At 35.3% G+C, this 16,815-nt stretch overlaps 2 protein-coding genes across 5 annotated transcripts; both read right to left on the bottom strand.

Moving 5' to 3' along the window:
* Positions 1-938: 938 nt before the first annotated feature.
* LOC144548706 (LEAF RUST 10 DISEASE-RESISTANCE LOCUS RECEPTOR-LIKE PROTEIN KINASE-like 1.2) lies at positions 939-4,084 on the bottom strand. Its single transcript, XM_078297436.1, has 4 exons — positions 3,351-4,084; positions 3,139-3,195; positions 2,657-2,917; positions 939-2,083 (listed from the first exon to the last, which is right to left on the bottom strand). Exons 1-4 carry the CDS (start codon positions 4,000-4,002, stop codon positions 1,152-1,154), a joined length of 1,902 nt encoding a protein of 633 aa, XP_078153562.1. The 5' UTR covers positions 4,003-4,084; the 3' UTR covers positions 939-1,151.
* A 6,626-nt stretch (positions 4,085-10,710) lies between these two features.
* LOC144548644 (LEAF RUST 10 DISEASE-RESISTANCE LOCUS RECEPTOR-LIKE PROTEIN KINASE-like 1.1) lies at positions 10,711-15,472 on the bottom strand. Of its 4 annotated transcripts, none has more exons than XM_078297359.1 (5): positions 14,585-15,472; positions 13,623-13,673; positions 12,764-13,024; positions 11,338-12,267; positions 10,711-10,725 (listed from the first exon to the last, which is right to left on the bottom strand). In XM_078297359.1, exons 1-4 carry the CDS (start codon positions 15,249-15,251, stop codon positions 11,339-11,341), a joined length of 1,908 nt encoding a protein of 635 aa, XP_078153485.1. In that variant the 5' UTR covers positions 15,252-15,472; the 3' UTR covers positions 10,711-10,725; position 11,338. The 4 variants fall into 4 exon arrangements, with proteins under 4 accessions (XP_078153485.1, XP_078153483.1, XP_078153484.1 ...); XM_078297357.1 differs by lacking the exon at positions 10,711-10,725 and adding an exon at positions 10,822-11,128; XM_078297358.1 differs by lacking the exon at positions 10,711-10,725 and adding an exon at positions 10,822-10,954.
* Between the last annotated feature and the right edge of the window lie 1,343 nt (positions 15,473-16,815).

Here is a 16,815-nt window from a genome sequence, read left to right as displayed (position 1 = left end):
CCAATTAATTTATAGGATATAAAATAAAAGTTGGGAGGATGGGACGCATTGACTTGTGAAATAAATTATGGTTGAAAGCTCATTTCACAAAGAATTAAACAACAATAAAATCCGTTAATAGAGTAATATGCAGCAGAGCAGTACAAATCCTTCAGTTAAATAGAGTAGTGAATGCCCAAAGTACATAAAATGATTATATACATTCAAATAAGCTATCTTCAACTCGATCAAGCACTTTAATCATTACTTCATTAGTCTTACTAATTGTCTGGTCCATGAGATCTTTCGCATCATCATCTCATTTCATTTTCAAAAGCAGTTCTAATACATTTTACTTCACCTAGTTACTAGTTTTATCAGATTATTAGGTGATCCAAATGATAAGTTATTTTCCAATGATCATGATGACGACGACAGTAACGATCACGATGACAGCAATGTTTATTCCATACCAAGACAGCAATTGACGACGTTTGGATGCACTCTAGAATAGTTAGAATAGCTACTATTTGAGAATAGTAGATGAGAATAGTGATTTTTGGAAGAGTGTGAGAATAGTGTTGATGTGGTGCTATTTAGAATAGCGAAAATGTTGTTTGGATTGAACATTTAGAATAGCGATGGAGGGATTGAACATTTGAGAGAGCACCAATTGCTATTCCGATTTTTTGTAGGAATAGCGAAACAACGCTAATCTCACTGTTCCGAATAGCAATTTAGTATGTTTGGATGGATCGGAACAGCGCTATTCTCGCTCTTCTCAGTTCATCCAAACATAATGTTAACAGTTAAATTTTTAACAAATTAGCAACAATATACTAAAAATGCTCATATTCTGTGAAGGGACGTATTGCACAAATTTTACCTCAAGCATGGAAGCATCCCAGTAATCAATATACTGTACCTGTCATTCACAAGGACAGTACCATGGACAAAGACAGCTAATATTTTATTCATTCAAATATTTTATATCATTATTTTATTGCACACACTGAAAAAAATATATGTGTGTGTGTATATACATAAAAAAAATATTTCCTGTGAAAGCCATAATATCATACGAAAAAACTGCCTATATCTACACTCTACAGCTTGTGGTTATCCATAACAGCAATTCTCATGCATCTAATAATACATACTGGTAAATCAAATCAACTACTGATATTTGGAGTTGTGAACTTACTCATCCAACCACTAATCACTGTGTTTGGAGAAAACATTGCCTCTCCTTCCAATAAATGCGCCTCTTCTTTACTCGGGCTAATCTCTGTTATTTTCTCTCTCTCATAACCGCCATTCTGTATCACCGTCAACACCTCTAAAACCTCCTTCATAGACGGTCTCATATCTCTAGCAGACTGTAAGCACCGAAAGGCCAGTTTAGCCATTGAAGTAACCATCTGCCTCACCTCTAAATCAGACTGGAACCCAAGAGCTGGGTCCACCAACTCATCTACCTCATCCCTTTGTATTTTATTCAATGCTAGATTAGCTAGATTAATCTCATCACAACTCCTTGCCATATCCACAGCCGGTTTTGATGAAATCAACTCCACCAAGACGACTCCGAAACTGTAAACATCACTTTTATCAGTAAGTTTATAGCACTGGTGATACACCGGGTCAACATACCCGGGTGTTCCCTGGGGAACAGTGGACACATGAGTTACATCCAAGGGGAATAACCGTGACAAACCAAAATCACCGACTTTGACATGAAATATATCATCAAGCAAAATATTATTCGTTTTAACATCTCGATGAATAATCTGGGGTTCCACTGCATGTAGATAAGACAAGGCATTGGCTGTTTCAATGGCAATTGATAGGCGGATGGGCCAGGTGAGGATGTTCTCAGACAAGCGGGGCCCATGGAGGTGATCAGCAATGGTTCCATTGGGGACAAATTCATAGACGAGAAGTAATTCTTCGCTGGTGCGGGCCGTGCAGCCATAGAGAGTGACAAGATTTGGGTGGTGGACATGGGAAAGGATTTCAACTTCATTCAAAAATTGCTCGGTTCTTTTGTAGCTGTTCTTGTAGAGACGCTTCACTGCAACTACACGCCCATCCCTTAAATTTCCTATTGATATCTTACATTGTTATTTCCTGATTGTAATAGAGGCGGAAGCAGACTTTCAACTTAATAGGAATAACAAACCCAACTGATCATTAGTCACTAACTGAATCAGTTGGGTTTGTTATTCCTATTACAACTTATAGGAATCAAACACGCAATGGGGGTCAATCATATAATTTTCACAAAAAGTTTGTGGGGTCAATTTTATAGTACCTATAGCATTTTACTCTAAACTATACACTAAAATCATGTCTAAGCACCATATTTTTAAAAATAAATGGGGGTCAGTTGATGAAGTAATCAGGCCAATTTTACAATGCAAATGCTTTAGCAATAACTCAGTAAGACGAGTTCTACCAGCACTCAACTGTATACTAGATGCTGGTAGCACACAATTTTTTTTTTTTCTGGCTTCCTGGAATGCTATTTGTTTTTCCTTTTTTCTGATGTAGTATTTTTTTTTTCCCTTTTATTCATCAGTGATATCTAACTTTAAAAAAAAAAATAGACAAAAATAAGCAATGTAGCCAAACTAATAATAATTAGGGTAAAAATGCCAGAATTGATTATACTTACCTTTATATACAGTTCCAAAGCCGCCATCACCCAGTTCTTTTGATGCACTAAATCCTTCAGTTGCTTCCTCAAGTTCTTCATAAGAGAAAATCTGAGTGCATTGCAGTCCAGTCATGTCTAGGTCATGAAAGTACTGATCAGAAGTGCTTCCTCTTGTAAGAAGTTCTGATGAAGACGAGATGGACTTCAATTTCTTGTGCTTGTACAGTGTTAGACAGATAAGAAACAAAACAAGTAGTCCAGCAATTCCCACTGGTACACCTGAAAAACGACATACTGCATGTGTAAAGTAGCATATATTTAAATTATAATAGGTTTTATTAAAAGTGCTCCTATCCAAAAAAGAGAGGATGAAGAATGGTCCCAATGATGAATTTAATGTTATAATCGTTCATCAAATCTTATATTATATGCAACCAGGCAGAGTAATTACAATATTTTTCACAATAAGATCAATCATGACAGAGAAAAACTATCCTTACCTATCAAAATGTTTTTCCTTGTTGCTCGATTTGTCTTTCCTGTATTAGTACTGGTATCTGAAAATTACAGAGTACATCAGTGTCAGTTATGTGTTACAAACCAGAAGATAAAATAAACGCAAGTATTATGCATTGGTAACATAATATGAGCTTCAAGAAATAAACAAATTAAAAAAAAAATTAATGTGGTCTTTCTTCCATGAGCCACTAACTTTTATAGTCGCCTCCGAGTATGTTTTGATTGAAGCATCCTTGCTGAGATAGAAATTTATAGGAATATTTAGCTGACAAAAGAAACACACTCCCATCATCATCAAATGAAAACTCCAACTCAAAAGATGCTTCTGGAGCTTTCCTAGAACAGTTGCTAGGAAGATATTTGTTAGTTGTAGCTGAATAGTTTAAGGTATACTCTTCATCCAAAATTGGGCTTTGAGAGGACAAATTTGGAGATTCACAAAAGGACTTGATGTTTGTACTAAAAGACGAAAACAGATCAAAATCAAACTGTTGGGGTGTTAGGAGGGAGAATAGGAGGTTTCCACAGTTTGATGAATTTATTTCTTTTTCAAGTGTGGGATCGCTAACTATTAAGTTATTTGTGGAGTAGCGAATTTTTTCCAAAGAAAACCAGTAGTTTGCCGTGTGAAATGGATAGACTCGTGTACGATTTTCATGAAAGCACTTGATATTTATTGCACTTTCACAAATGTTTTTTGTTTCATTTATTAGGAAGAAAGGAGATTTTATCTCAAGAGATTTGTTGCATTGTTCTTCATATGGTTTTAGCAGGGGCAGGCATGAGGTAGATAAGCAGGGGTGAAGGAAGAACAGGGAAGCAAAACAAATAAATGAGAGAAACATTAAGAAAAATTAAGCACACAAAAGGAAAAAAATATTCTTTAATTAATTAAAAGATGAAGAAGGGAGAAGAGGTCATAAAACAAATAGAAAAGGGGAAGTTTTATCGCAAGGTTCCTCTCAGGAGCTCCCCTAAACTATTAAAAGACTAAATATCAATGAGCAAAGCAAAGAAATCTCTAGCCAAGTGAAAGACAAGTATTATATATGATATATCTTCTCTGAAAATATCTAATAGATGACCAACTGATCATAAAGAGCCCTATATAGCGTGTAAGGAATGATTGCACATACTCAGCTACACAACCCTCCTTTGAGACCTTCCAGAAATACCTAAAGGCAATCTCAGCTGAATCAATCATGAATTGTTGGGTTATCAGTATATGGAAGTCAGGGGGTGTTGCGAAATTCAATGGAAGCCTTGGCTCTACTGACAGCGGTGGGGTTGGTTAATCGAAAGGGATCCAAGCATGCAAATTTTTCACTGATTGTAGTACTGTAGCTGAGATTGCAACCCAGTTGATGCCGCCTCAAGATGGTGATTGGAGAGCCTACACGGAATTATTTGAGATTTGGAGGGTCTTTAAGGAAAACAGCTTTTTCTCTTGTCAGTACATCAGTCGAAACCAAAATGAATTGGCCGACTGTCTGACAAAGAAAGGAAGGCAATCGAGTGAATTAGTCATAGGCTTTACTTTTCCAATCTAAACTGTGTTTTGAAGGTTTGGTAGACTTTTGATGAGGGATTTCTGACTTTATACATGTCTCTGTTGTAATCCCAATTTGGTTAATGAAATGCAACGACCTAAGGGTCTTTTCCGCAAAAAAAAAAAAAAAAAATCATAAAGAGCCCTTAAGAATTTTAAATATCTAATAGTCAATTCAACCCATGAAAAAGCAAAGTCATTGTTAATATTTAATAAGACATCCTTAGAGTGTCAAATAATTCGACCGAAGTCACAATAGTGTACTTAATAATAGACATGAGCATAAAAGACAGTTGACTTGGTCAAAGTCTTTTCCTGTCAACATCAGGAAAGCATTATTATTAGTCCATCACATTGATTCCAAACAAATTCAAAAGACAAATGTTAGGAGACGTTACTTTCGGTGTGAAAGCTTTTCTTAAAATTAACTTGATAGTTGATTAAAAAAAACAAGCTAATGGGAACACAAAGAAGATATGCACTACTACATAAAACGCAGCTATACATGGTGCTAAAAGCTAATCGCACACGGTTTCTGTTCATGTGCGTCGTGTATGAAAATGTTGATACATTGTACATCTACGGTGAGAAGCTGCTAATTGATAGCGAGCATGTTATAAGATAATGACTTCTCGAGTATGGTTCTGAAAATTAAAATCGGAATTAGATTCGCTCATTTGACTGTAGAATTGGAATCAGGTGAATCAGTCTGAGTCAAACAAATTGAATTGAAAACTCATATTTTTTTAACAGAAGCATGTTTTGTACTAAATTTGTCAAATAACATACTCCAACACTCATAATAATTAAATTTGAACAGGTAACAATCAATTTTACAGTATATTACTTATAAAATTAATATTTACCTAATTTAAAAATTAAATAGACTTCCATAAAATAATAAAAAATAATAATAAATTCACAAAAGACAAATAAAATGTTTAATACTTTTAAATTTTCATATTTTTATTTTGTATTCATTAATTTATCTTCAAAGAATTTTTTTTATTTTCCTTAATTCAAAATAAAATAAAATAAATAAAATTACTATTGTCAACAACTACACCGTTTACTTTTAGTCAAATAATAAAAATAATAATAAAATAAATCACTGTCTATTTAATAGCATAATCAATATTGAATTAAATAGGACAGCATTTATTAATAGCTAAGTTTTGTACAAACGAAAAAATAGCATTAGTAATCAATGCCTCAATAGTGGTTTGCTAACGGGTTACCCGTGACCCGTTCCGGGTAACCCGTTAGGGGTAACGGGTAGGGCGGGTAGACGGGTAGGACGGGTACGGGTACAACCCGCAACGGGTAGACGGGTAGTTTTCCCAAAACCTCTACCCTACCCGTTTATTACCCGTACCCGTTGCGGGTTGACGGGTACGGGTACCCCGGGTACGGGCGGGTTTTTTTTTTTTTTTTTTTTTCTTTTCTGTTTTTTTCTGAATTTTTATGCTTTGAGATTCGTGCCAAGTTAAAGGACATGGATGGATGGAGTTTAGATATAGGGGTCCGTTTTGAGATTCATGCCAAATTAAAATTGATGCCTCAGATCTCATTCTACTAAGTCAGGTATTGCACTGGATCTGAATTCTATAGGGGTGCCGCCAAAAAAATTTTGAAATTCAAATTTTGTAACGGGTACGGGTAGACGGGTACGGGTAGGCGGGTATAGGGGTACGGGTAGGCGGGTACGGGTTGGCGGGTAGACGGGTACGGGTACAATGGGTTTTTTTCAAAATAGGGGTGTCCGGTCCGTTTATTACCCGTACCCGTCTACCCGTCTACCCGTCTGTACCCGGGCAACGGGTACGGGTACCACGGGTAACGGGTACGGGTCGGGCAAAACGGGCTCAACCCGTTAGGGGTTTAGCAAACCTCTATGCCTCAATATGACATTTTGCTGTACATCCGCTGATTCCACTCCATTTTTATAACCGGTCTGGACATGTTCTACCGTAAACCATGTTATGTTTTCAAAATAAAACTGTACAACATTCATACACCAAGTCTATACAATATTTTATAAGGATTTAATCTTCTTCTTATTCGTTCTGAGATGCGTTTTCCCCAAACCATTTCAACTGTCGTTGCAAAAAATCTAAAATTGATCCGACTGAAACAATATACATTTGCTCCAGAAAGAAGAGAATGAGTGAAATTTTGGTCAATTGTTTCGATTACGCTTCAATTTTATTAATTTTTTTAGAAAATTTACAAAGTGTCATTCTTTTTTAAAATATAGAACAAAATACACCTTTCAAAATTCTTAACAAAATGCTCTTGTAACCCTCACTTGTTACCTCTTTTTCTCTCCCTCTTCCTTCTTTCTATTTACACTCACATATTCTTTGTTTATCTCTCCTCCTTATTAAGGAGCTTAATGTCTAGATCCTACAAGGGTCTTGATTTACTGTTTTTTTTTTCGGAATGATGCTCAGCCGTTGAATTTTCAGATCGCACATAGATGAAATTTTCAAATTATGAGCTTCAGCACTTAAGTATGCATTGGTCGCACCGCATATGATCCCAGTGTTCGTAGACCACGCGCCGCACCCGTGGACCAAGCCTGTGTACCGCACACCATTTTTTTTTTTTTTCTGCTGAAGGCGGGATTCGAACCCATTGGATTCTGTTGGTGCCAAAATTCTTACCACGCACGGTACCTGTGGGCCAAGCCTCTGAACCAAAATTCTTACCTCTGAACCACGCACGGTACCTGTGGGCCAAGCCTGTGTACCGCACACCATTTTTCTTTTTTTCTGCTGAAGGCGGGATTCGAACCCATTGGATTCTGTTGGTGCCAAAATTCTTACCACTACACTAGAGTTCACATGTGTTATCTTGTAGATAAATATAGTATTTAACTATTTTTCTCTACAAATTTGATTTAAATTATCTCTCCTCCTTATTAAGGAGCTTAATGTTTTCTACTACATAATTTGCTCCCGTTGCTGTGCACGAGCACGATTACTAGTCTAAAATATATAATTGTGATTTTATTTAAGTTTTGAATAACTTTTATTTTTTTATTTGTATAAATAATTTATACACATAAAAAATAAAAGTTATTCAAACCTTAATAAAATCACAATTGTATATTTTACATAAGCAAAATATAGATGAGAGTAAATAAGAAGAATGAAGAGGGAGGGAAAGAAAAAGAATAAGTGGGGTCTACAATGACATTTTATTAAAATTTTTGAAAGTAGAGTATTTTGTTCTATATTTTAAAAAAGAATGACACATTAAAAAAAATTTCATTTTCTATATATAACTTATATAGCCAAGTTAACTCAGGAAAAAATCAGATTATCTCCGGCCAATTCCGTTATAACTCGACTGAGTCAACTTGGAATCGGCCAGTTTTCCAAACCATGTTCTACAGTTCAATTCAGATCAGCTAAAATCATCCCCGAATTTCAGCGACTCTATTATCCTCTCTCTATTTCTCTCTTTAATTTCTCTTTCTCACTCTTTTGAGAAGAGATGGAGAGAGAGAGGAGAAGAGAAAGGAGAGAGAGAAAGAGAAGATAACAGGGTTGCTGAAATCCTCCCAGCAAATTTGCCTCTGCACGCGAGTTGAATTGTGCACAGCCGCACAGGCGCTAATTCATCGGACAGTACAAGGCGAGACTGTTCCGTCCATTTTGAATCAGACGGTCCATATTATATCTGACCTAATAAGTTGTCTGTACCAGTCGATTTTGCTTTGTTAAAAAAAAAGCGACACAAAGGTGCTATTTAAACCGATTATCTAATAATCTCTACTATACGATTATGCTAGAATTCAATTTTAATCCAACTGCATACTACTTTTTGAATTTTAATTTTTTTAAATGCTACAAATAAAAAACGGCTTGAACAAAGTCCCACTGTCTTTCAAGTTTTATACATAGTCTTTGCTAAAAAAAAAGAAAAGAAAAGAAAAGAAAAAGAAAATTGAAACATAGTCAGTTTGACTCAAACTGTTTGAGGGTATAAATGAAAGAGTAATGATTTCATCCCCCGCTATCTAGTCCCCTATTTGTCCCCCTAACTAATCAGTCTCACTAACTGTCAAAGTCAAAGTCAAAAGACTTTAATAAAAAAAGAAACCAGCTTTCTCTCCAATTGGATCTAACCCCTCTTCGAAAGAAAAACCTTCATATCCCGATCAATCTCAACAGCCTCCGCCACTCGAACCCACTCCCTGCCTCAATGACCTCCACCTGAGAGCTTCATTAGCGCTCGTAGAGTATTCCTTGGATCCCCTTTTGCTACCCCTGCTCACTTCTTCTCCAACCATTCTTCTCGAATCGGCAACCTGGCACCGAAGGTGGATCCGAGTTCCAGACTCAGAAGTTCCTCATTGACGGCAAGGGCGCGATCAATTGACTTGATCGTGGGGTTACCTACGAGAGGGAGAAGAGATGGCGAGAGTGGCAGCAGCCGGGGCAATGGAACCCATCGTCACCACCCCACCGCTTCAGCTTTCACCATCGATGCCTCTCTCTGAGCACCACTACCTCACCTACATCACCTCTTCGACCTCTGAATTGCAACACTGTGATGACAAAATCCTGAAATTTTGAGGCAATTTAGAGAAAAAATGAATGATTCTTTTGTGATTGAGATGGTTAAGTGTCAAAAACCCCAAATTATGTATCAAGTTTTTCATCTGGGTTGGCCGGCAAATCAAGTATGCCCACACGGGATCCACAAACGATGCCCTAATTGAGATTCTAGTGCTTGATGAAAGAACCAGGGTTTCTTGCCAGTTCCTTAAGGAGATCAAAGATAATGACCATGAGGTGCTCGATAAAATGCTCAATGTATTAAAAATTTATTTAACATTAATATTCGTACATATATTCATAGGTATGAATACAAATGTTAATATGGTTACTATTATCTATAAATATCAAAATAATTAAAGTCAAATATTGTTTCATAACAATACACACTTTCACGCTTAAGTATGAATACTAAGTGTTTTAGATATCAATAAATCAGATGATGTGTGGATGAAAAAAATAATAACACAAATGAGTAGATATGAATACTTCATGTCTTAACTATTAGTAAAATATATACATCACAGTAACAGTAAAATTTGACCAAGTAGATATGAATACTTCATGTCTTCAAATTGGTAAAACATATGCATCACAGTAACAACAAAATTTGACCAAGTAGATATGAATACTTCATTTGTTAGATATGCATACTTCTTGGAAGAGGAGGGGTGAGAGAGATGAATATGACAATGAATTTTGAATTGTATAAATTATTTCAAACATGTATGAATACTTCGTAATCGTCAGTATGAATACTTCTTGGAAGAGGTGGGGTGAGAGAGATGAATCTGACTTTAAATTTTGAATTGTATAAATTATTTCATACATGTATGAATACTTCGTAATCGTCAGTATGAATACTTCATTTGTTTAGATATGAATACTTCTTTATTTAGATATGAATAATATATAGATTCGCTGTAGTGGTCCCCAATCTTGGCAAATGTCGCTTTCAGACGGTTGCGGTCCTCAATCCAGGCTGTCACAAGACGTCAACGGTCCCCCTGGTCATTACTGGTCCCCTCCAGGTTGTGTTTACATATGACGAATGGTTCTGATAATAAGTATGAATACTATAAATTCGTAGGTATGAATACTATACGTTTTGACTATTAATAAAATAGCATTAATCTTGCTCTTTGGTGGTAGTTAGCACGTTTTAACTATTTTTTTTGTCTTTTAGTGCGGGGGACAGATAGGGGACTGAAGTAGGGGGACTGTTAGTCGATCCCTAAATGAAATTCAATCTACAAACAAACATAGTAAGTTTTGACAATGAAGTAAAATTCAAGGATTGAACACACCGAACAGAGAGTATGATTAATGTTCACATTGAACAATAACTACATTGAATTGAATAACAAAGTTCCATTGCCATATTTAGTACACTGTATTACTCTGCACCATGCATTGCCATGAATTGAAGAACATAGTACGTACCTACCATACTAAAAGTAAATTCAAATTACAAAATAAAATAAAATAAAATCACTTCGCGTATCTCAACTAACAAAATTAAAAGGCACCAAGAATAGTGAAGTGTATTGGAAAGCAAAAATTCAAAACATCTTTTTTAAAAAAAAAAAAATACTGTACAACAGTCGCGCAATCATACAAATGTATTCTCATGTAATAATTTACTCTATTACTCTATATTCTATATGTACACCCATGGTTCTGAAAATCGGAATTGAAATCGGTCACTTGACAATGGAATCGGAATCGGATAAATTGGCCAGAATCAGCTATATTGGATCGAAAACTTGAATTTTTTTGACATAAACTCGTTTTGTACTAAAAATAAATAGAAAAAAATTGGTCTGACCTGGGTGAAACACGATCTGACTTGACCTGAAAATCGGATAACTCAGCCGAATCAAAAACTGTTAAACTGAATTTTGATGAAAAACTCGCATGGGCGCGATACTAGGGTAAAACTCAGATCGGACCCGACTGATATCGAGTTAACTCGACCGAACTCAGCTGAGTTTCCAAACCATGAGTACACCCCCCCTAGAAAACATAAAAATAGTTGTAATTAAATAGCAAAATGTTAGTACCTTATCCACTAGTATTAGGTGTCGTCGAGCTGCTCTTCCAACTATCAGTCATGGAATCAGAAGAAAAGTAATTTGTTTCACACTTTAACAAATAAGTTTCTTCCTTTGTCATATTTTCCTTAACCATTTTATCTCCATTATAGTCCCCTTTTTCGATCACTCTCAGTGTCTCTAATACCTCCTTAATAGATGGTCTCATTTCCCTATTAGGTTGCAAACATCGAAATGCTAGCTCAGCAACCAAAGAAACCACGCACCTCACCTCCCAATTTGACCTGAATGCCGGGTCCACCAACTCGTCCAACTGACACCTCTGTATTTTGTTTAAGGCCATATTAGCAAGGTTGATCTCATCTTTGCTCCTGCTCAAATCCACAGCCTGCTTTGACGAAATCAACTCAATCAAAACAACCCCAAAACTGTATACGTCACTCTTGTCAGTAAGATGGAAGCACTGGTAGTACACCGGGTCCACATACCCAGGCGTACCTTGAGGGACAGTCGAAACATGTGTCACATCCAATGGGAACAAACGTGACAAACCAAAATCACCAACCTTTACATGGAAACAATCATCTAGTAATATATTATTCGTCTTGACATCTCGATGAATTATCGGGGGCTCAACTGCGTGTAAATATGCAAGAGCATTTGCCGTCTCGATAGCAATTGACAAGCGAATCTGCCAGGTTAGTGCATTCTTGCTAGAGCAGGGTCCATGGAGATGGTCAGCAATGGTGCCATTGGGGACAAACTCATAGACAAGAAGCAGCTCCCGGCTGGAGCATGCGGTGCTTCCATAGAGGGTAACGAGATTTGGATGGTGGAGACCGGAGAGAATTTGGACTTCGTTCATAAATTGCTCGGTGCTTTTGAAGTTGTTCTTGTAAAGACGCTTTACTGCCACTATGCGTCCATCTTTGAGTATCCCTAAAAAATGTCCAATTGTTAATTACTAATTAACAACCTCATTAGTATCCAAAATTACTTTCTTTAAAAAAATTATCATAAGTGCTCCAATAGAATTCAAGGCCCTGAGTTAGTAGGTATATATCAAACTTTGCTAGCTCACACTAAAAACAGAGATATTTTTCTTCAAAATAATAATTTTATTTTCAAAAGTTGAGAAAGCATTTTGAAAAAAAGGAGAAGTTAATAAATGAGATCAATATTGAATTAAAAAAAAAGCCAAAACATTTACCTTACATCACTAGTGATAGTATTTACCTTAATATCCAAAAATGATTTCTTTTAAAAAAATATCATTCGTGCTCCAATAGAATTCAGACTGACATATTTTTCTCCAAAATAATAATTAATTTTATTTTCAGAAAGTTGAGAAAGCACTTTGAAAGAAAAATAATAAATGAGATCAATGTTGAATGCCAAAACATTTATCTTACAATACAAGTGATAATATTATTACCTTTATACACAATGCCAAAACCTCCATCACCGAGCTTTTTTGATTCACTAAATCCTTCAGTTGCCTCCAGAAGTTCTTCATAAGAGAAAATCTGAGTGTGTAACGACCCAAACATCTCCGGGTCATGAAAGTATTGATCAGAAACCTCTCTTTGTACCAGAAGCTTCGATGATGAAGAGATCAATCTCAGTTTCTTGTGTTTGTAGAAGAAAAACAACAAACCACCAAATGCAAGCACAAATGTGAATCCCACAACGCACACTGAAGGGTAATCAAATCAAAGTTAGAATCATATCAAAGGGTAATAAAATGTTTAAAATTTGAACATTCCATGAGCTAGATGAAGTTAACTTTCCAAGGAGCTTTATCTCAGTTTCCAACGCAACCATGCTAAATTTTCTTTATCCCAATTGAGAGTCTCAAAGTATTTGTTTGCCTCCATAAGAAATGGAGCAGAGAAAGAGGTAGGTTGATTGAGAAAAATTTTAGAAATCAATTAACTGTAGTCAATGGAATTGGTTTTAATGTTCGAGAAATTTTTTCGATAAATCGTATGTGCATTTTTAGTGTTTGGTCATAGATATTTGGTTGATTAGTATCCAGTCTTGTTTAATTGATATTTGACAAAACCAAAATGAATAATTGATCTAGTTAAATATATGGGTCCAACACCAAATCCAATTATAAATTAGTTATTTCAACTATAAATCTCAGAATATTATTGAAGCCCTCCATGAAAGAGATGTCTTAACTCTTCTTCTAAATGAAAAAAATCATAATTTTATATATTATAAAATGTAATGATAATACAACACGTACGTCTACTTTACTGTAAAACAAAAAGTGAAGTTATACTTACCTATTATGATTCTCGTTCGCAAGTGTTTCTCTCTTGTTCGGGAGTGTTTCTCTGCAATATGGATAAAGAAAGAAATGTCACAAATGAATCATCAATTTAGATAGACTTCATACATTCTTTTCACTTGAAGGAAAGCGAATAAAATTTGCAAGTACAAATGTACAATAACTATAAAAAATAGAATACCGTTCAGTAGCAAAGAATGGAAAGAAAACAACAAATAAAATGTGAGCAAGTTACACTGTTGATCACAAGCGAATCCAGATGTGTTGTTAGCAAAGCGATATATTAGTCTTAGCTATAAGATTATTTCAATAATTAGCTGATATCAGAAAATATCTCGGTTGTCATGATTGATTAGTTTAGAATTATTACAAGGAAGTGTAGTTTGACATGAGATAGAGAAGCAGGGGGAGGAAGATAGAAGTTATACCTATGTCGTATTCCTATAACCTCAAATACTTTTCCATTGTTTGACAAAGACCTTGACATAAATTTTGGAAAGGATAGAAATATGGAAATTTCCTAACAACACCTCCAGTAAAAAAAATTTGGAACTACAAATATTGATGAAAAGCAATAAAGAATACCAGTACTAGAAGTAAAATGTTATAGAATTCTTCTGCTAAACATTGAGTTAGGTATGGAGTAAAAGGCATTTTTTATTTTAGAATGGAACAGAATAATCTACTCTAGGAAAAAGGTAGCCATCCTTTTCGTAAGATAAGGAAACTTTGCAAAAGGAAATTAGAAAAAAAAAAGTTAGCCATTATTGTGATAATTTTGAACAGTCATGTATAGGCTTAAAGTTTACTTAATCTGTCAAAGTCTCATATCTTGTTTCTATTAGAGCTGTTATGTCAGGACCCCATTAATTATGCCAAAGGGGAAAGAAAAATTTACAAAAATAAATGGAACTGTTCATTATTTACAAAAAGATTAAATATATACAAGCTACTAACCTTTACCATCTTCAGGATCAAAAACCTCTGTCCAGTTTGCAAAGCAACCGGGCCGCGCAACAAGATCATTTGAGTAACTAAAAGATAGCAGAGTAAGCGGTGAACTGTCATTTTTGAATGAGAAAATGGTCTCCAAAGATGGGTCAACGGAATTCTCTCCCCTCGAACAATTCTGCGAAGGCTTATCATCTTCACCGAGAGAAGTCGAGTAGCTAAGGTTGTAATCCTTTCCAAATATCTTGGGTAGTGATTGTATATGATCAGGAGGGTCACATCTCAAAGAAGAGAGGCTACTAGTCAATGAACCATACAACCCAGGGTGCAAGTTAATAGGACTAGAGAAATTAAAATAAAGATTACGACAGCCAGATTTATTCAATGAACTACTAAGATAAGGATTTTGAACAGTAATGGTGTTGTTATCATATGAGATGCTTTCCAATGGTAATGGCTTATTAGAAAACCACAAGAGAAATGGCAAATTATTGTAACATTCAATCGGACAAAAACGATGACAATTAGGATCAATTGTAACGTCTGATTGGAGATAGAAAGGAGGTTTAATTTCAATAGAATTATTACATGGAAGTCTATCTGTACATGATGAGTTGGAGAAGCTGGGAAGGAAGAAAATGGAAAAAAGACAAGCCAGTACTGAAGTGGCCATTAAAAATGGAACCAACTGAGATATTAAGTTATAGCTATTTCTAAACTATGGAGAAGATATGTATACAGACGTGCTATTCTTGCAACCTCTTATATAATTTCCCATGGATTGACGATAGCACAGTTCTCTTCACTTTGGGGAATTAGCTGACCTTGACTGGTATATTGAAAGATAAGCAGTTAGGCCCTACAATTTTGAAAAATGTCACCAAGAAGGTAGTTTATAGTTTCTAGTTTCTACACTATCTATATGCATCTCTTTAACTACCCAAAGTTTGATTACTGTACCAAAAACATGACTTATATCCATGGTTAAATTCATGACAAAATAATAATCACAACATTAATTTGAAGAATTCTCATGGATGCAAGTCATATATAGTGGAAAATGTCCCTGATTTCATTTCAGAAGAAAAACAAACAAGTCAGTTTAAATTTTAAAAGTTTTCTCACACAGTATGTAAATTTTGGAATATTTCATCAAGGTAGAATAAGTTTTACTCTGGGTAATTTTGGCATGAATGTTAGAAAAAGGTAAGCTATAATCTTTTTCCCACGACTTCAGTCTGTTTTTTTGGTGAAAAATCCCATGTTTTCTGTAAACATAGTGTAATTCTTTGGGCTTAAAAGATAGTTGACTTAGTCAAGGTCTTCTCCTGTCGCCATGTACAAGTCTTTCACCACTAATTATTCTATCTTCACATCACCTCGATCCCACCATTGACTGCGAAGTAAACTCAGAAAAATTAACTAAGAGAATAAACCATAGAAGGAAAAATTGAAATCGGAATTGGAATGGGAATCAGTTTTTTGACCGTGGAACAAAATTAGGATGGATCGGTCGGAATCGGCCAAATCAGATCGGAAACTCATATTTATTTGCCAGAAGCTTGTTTTATACTAAAAAAATAATTTGTGAACAATTTTTGTTTAAACAAATAATTACAATCAAATAATCCATTAATATAATATAATATAAGCATTACTTCTCTTCAATAGTTATTTAAACACTTATATATAAGTGTAGTTATGTATTCTAGCAACAAAAAGTAGTATGATATGGTGGTAGTTGCTCTCTGGTTTGAGGCACACAGAGATGAAATTGGATTGGTACAGCCTGATTCCAATCCGAATAAGCTGATTCCGGTCCGAAACGGCCGATTTTTCATTCTATGGAATAAACCCATGTATGACAGGTCACTTTGAAATGGACAGTTCAGATCTTTCTAAAATCTCCAATGACCTTTTTACGGTTGGAGAGGACAATTACGCAAGTTATTTAGACCAGAATAAGAAATAAAATAAACTGAAGCAACACGTTGTAGAAAGAAAAGAGAAAAAAAAAAGATGGCCATACAAATATCTCATTTCACTATCCCGTGACCTCATCGAGTGTTAAATAAAGCTTGACCTTGACTTTTGACTTGTCATAAATAAAATAAATACCAGTTAAAATACACCATGGAAGAAGCTCCCTACAAACTTCTATCTTTATGCATGCTCCTATTATATTTTAAAATACACCGTGGAGCAAAAATCTTCCAAGTCTTTGCAAAAGACTACAG

This window comes from Carex rostrata, chromosome 33, assembly GCF_964058835.1.
Source record: "Carex rostrata chromosome 33, lpCarRost1.2, whole genome shotgun sequence".
Classification (NCBI taxonomy): domain Eukaryota; kingdom Viridiplantae; phylum Streptophyta; class Magnoliopsida; order Poales; family Cyperaceae; genus Carex; species Carex rostrata.
The sequence above is the reverse complement of the archived record's forward strand: the minus strand, read 5'-3'. Positions and strand labels throughout refer to the sequence as shown.

What these genes read in the sequence shown, in the direction of transcription:
- LOC144548644 (XM_078297359.1), bottom strand. Translation starts at nt 15,251, where the DNA reads ATGGCCACTTCAGTACTGGCTTGTCTTTTTTCCATTTTCTTCCTTCCC. An exon ending in TGATCCTGAAGATGGTAAAG is followed by an intron (nt 13,674 to 14,584) that starts GTTAGTAGCTTG and finishes TCCATATTGCAG; the next exon opens with AGAAACACTCCCGAACAAGA. An exon ending in TTTTGGCATTGTGTATAAAG is followed by an intron (nt 12,268 to 12,763) that starts GTAATAATATTA and finishes GACATTTTTTAG; the next exon opens with GGATACTCAAAGATGGACGC.
- LOC144548706 (XM_078297436.1), bottom strand. Translation starts at nt 4,002, where the DNA reads ATGTTTCTCTCATTTATTTGTTTTGCTTCCCTGTTCTTCCTTCACCCC. An exon ending in AAGGAAAAACATTTTGATAG is followed by an intron (nt 2,918 to 3,138) that starts GTAAGGATAGTT and finishes GTCGTTTTTCAG; the next exon opens with GTGTACCAGTGGGAATTGCT. An exon ending in CTTTGGAACTGTATATAAAG is followed by an intron (nt 2,084 to 2,656) that starts GTAAGTATAATC and finishes AGATATCAATAG; the next exon opens with GAAATTTAAGGGATGGGCGT.